General features: G+C 36.0%; 1 protein-coding gene across 1 annotated transcript; it reads left to right on the top strand.

Annotated features, from left to right (window-relative positions):
• The first annotated feature begins 316 nt into the window (after positions 1-316).
• LOC111396762 (zinc finger A20 and AN1 domain-containing stress-associated protein 5-like) lies at positions 317-1,091 on the top strand. The gene has a single exon (XM_023023262.1). It carries the CDS (start codon positions 423-425, stop codon positions 903-905), a length of 483 nt encoding a protein of 160 aa, XP_022879030.1. The 5' UTR covers positions 317-422; the 3' UTR covers positions 906-1,091.
• Positions 1,092-2,300: the final 1,209 nt, after the last annotated feature.

Here is a 2,300-nt window from a genome sequence, read left to right as displayed (position 1 = left end):
ATTGTTTTTCTTGTTCTTTATATAGATACTAGAGAAGTTCATCAATACATTTTTTCTGGAAAAAAAAAAATTAAGGAAAACGAAATTTCGTTATCATTTACTCAGCCCACGTAGAGAACACGTCAGCGCTGATCTAAAGCCGCATTTTCCCCAGGACCACCACTTACACAAAAACAGAAAGAAGGGCACTTCTGTCATTTCATATCCTCAATCGCCTGGTTCTCGTACATGCTGCAAATAGCCCCACATTATTCCAACATTACATTACCGACTTTACCCCTTACCCTCATAAAAACTCGCATCAAAATATAACCCACATAATTCTCATCTCTATTTTCATTTTTATCGATTCATTCTCGATATATACAGACCAAATTCTCCTCCTTTTCTCTCTTTGTAAACCGCAAATAAGCAATCAGGATATGGCTCAGAATAGAGAGAAAGAAGAAACGGAGCTCAAAGTCCCCGAAAGTTTACCTATTTGCACACATCCTGCACCGATTCCAGCGCCGGTACAGCTGTCGGTTACGGGAGGTAATTGCGAGAGATCGCCCGATGGCTCAGATACGAAGGTGCAGGGTGGCGACGACCAAAGAATTAGCTCGGCGACGTCCCCGGAGAGATCAGATCTGGTGTCCGCGACTCAAAGGGCAGGAGGATTAGCTGCGGAGGTGGAGAAACGAGGCGGATTGAAGAGACCTAGAGAGGTGACCCGATGTTCCGGGTCTGGGTGCAGGAAAAAGATCGGGTTGATTGGATTTCGATGCAGATGTGGAGAAATGTTCTGTTCCGAGCATAGGTATTCAGATCGCCACGATTGTAGCTACGATTACAAGGCGGCTGGCCGGGAAGCCATAGCCAGGGAGAATCCCGTTGTAAAAGCTGCAAAAATCCTTAAGGTTTGAGGTAGGGAAAAAAAATAAAAAATTGAAGCTCAATAATTAGGTAGCATTTGAAAATTCGAGAAACTAGTGAGGGTATTGTTGTCATTTTATGTTTATCATAATGGTAATTGAACTTCTATGCTTTGCAATTTTTATTTTTATTTTTATTTTTATGAATTGGTTTAGCTGATTTAATTACTTTCTAAATTAAGGTGTTTGAAAACTGAAAGGGTTTGGTAATATAAATGTTAATTTTGTTGCTTATTCAATTGATGAGTAATTAACTATATTTAATTATTTAATAATTTATTGGTTGATGGGAAAAGGTGGGCATGGAGCCCATGCTTAGAAGCTTAAAAATTCAACAAAAGTAGGCCAAAAAAATATCTTAGAAAAGGGGGAAAACTCCTCGTGATTCATGAAATACGTATTTTTTTTTTAGGAAATTAAACCTAATTGGGTGTTGAACAAGTCACCATGAAATGATTTATGAATATACTAATTTGTGGTAGAGACGGGATTTCATGTTAGCTTAACAAGTTAATTATCTCATGATATATTTGGTTCAAGCTTCGTAGCTTGGGATTAAATCCCTGGTTTGACTTCAGATTGAGGAGTTGCCACCTCGGCTCTCGATCTTACATCACATGGGGCCCATCGAATTCAAATTAAGGGTCGAGAACACGGCACTTCGGCCCCTAGAGCCAATCTCAAGAGTTCCTGCATTTTTCTATTTGGTTTATAAACACATGTTAAAAGTGTTTTGTGGGACCTACAAGTATTGATACTTGTATCATTTATTTAACGCATATTTTCAACTATTTATTTATAAATACTTTCAAATATGTGTATAGTTGTCACTGAACTTTTCTGGATCTTTTACAATTGTCATTATAAAGTTAAATGTTTTTCGAATTGTCGCTGACATTTAAGTTTTTTCGAATTTTTATTGAACTTATAAACGTTAGTTCTTTCCTCACTTGTTGTATTACAAGTTAATGGATTTGATCAACTCAGGAAAATTTTATTTTATCTATCATTGTATCTGTCATGCCATCAAGTCTGTTAACATTTGAAACACCGTTGATGAATAAAGTATTTGTAAGTTGAATGGCATTTTGGAAGTCTTTCAAATTTTAATGATAATTGAAAAATATTTGAGAAAGTTTAGTGACAATTCGAAAAACTTTCGATGACAATTGAAAAACATATGAGAAAGTTCGTGGCTAATGTGACATTTAACCGTTGGTTTGACACATCCGACACGATTGACACGTTGAGTACACTATGTTGATACAAAATTAACGAAGTAATTCAAATTTTAAATTTAGATTATCATTCGCTCGAAAAATAAAAATCCTTTTAGACATTGTTGATTTGTTAATAGATGTTAACAATGAATTATCTCGTGTTAGT

Source organism: Olea europaea, chromosome 7 (genome assembly GCF_002742605.1).
Source record: "Olea europaea var. sylvestris chromosome 7, O_europaea_v1, whole genome shotgun sequence".
Classification (NCBI taxonomy): domain Eukaryota; kingdom Viridiplantae; phylum Streptophyta; class Magnoliopsida; order Lamiales; family Oleaceae; genus Olea; species Olea europaea.
Note: the sequence above shows the minus strand (reverse complement) of the source record. Positions and strands in the feature narration are given on the sequence as shown.

Excerpts from the sequence above, each read along its gene's own strand:
- LOC111396762 (XM_023023262.1), top strand. The coding sequence starts at position 423 with ATGGCTCAGAATAGAGAGAAAGAAGAAACGGAGCTCAAAGTCCCCGAA.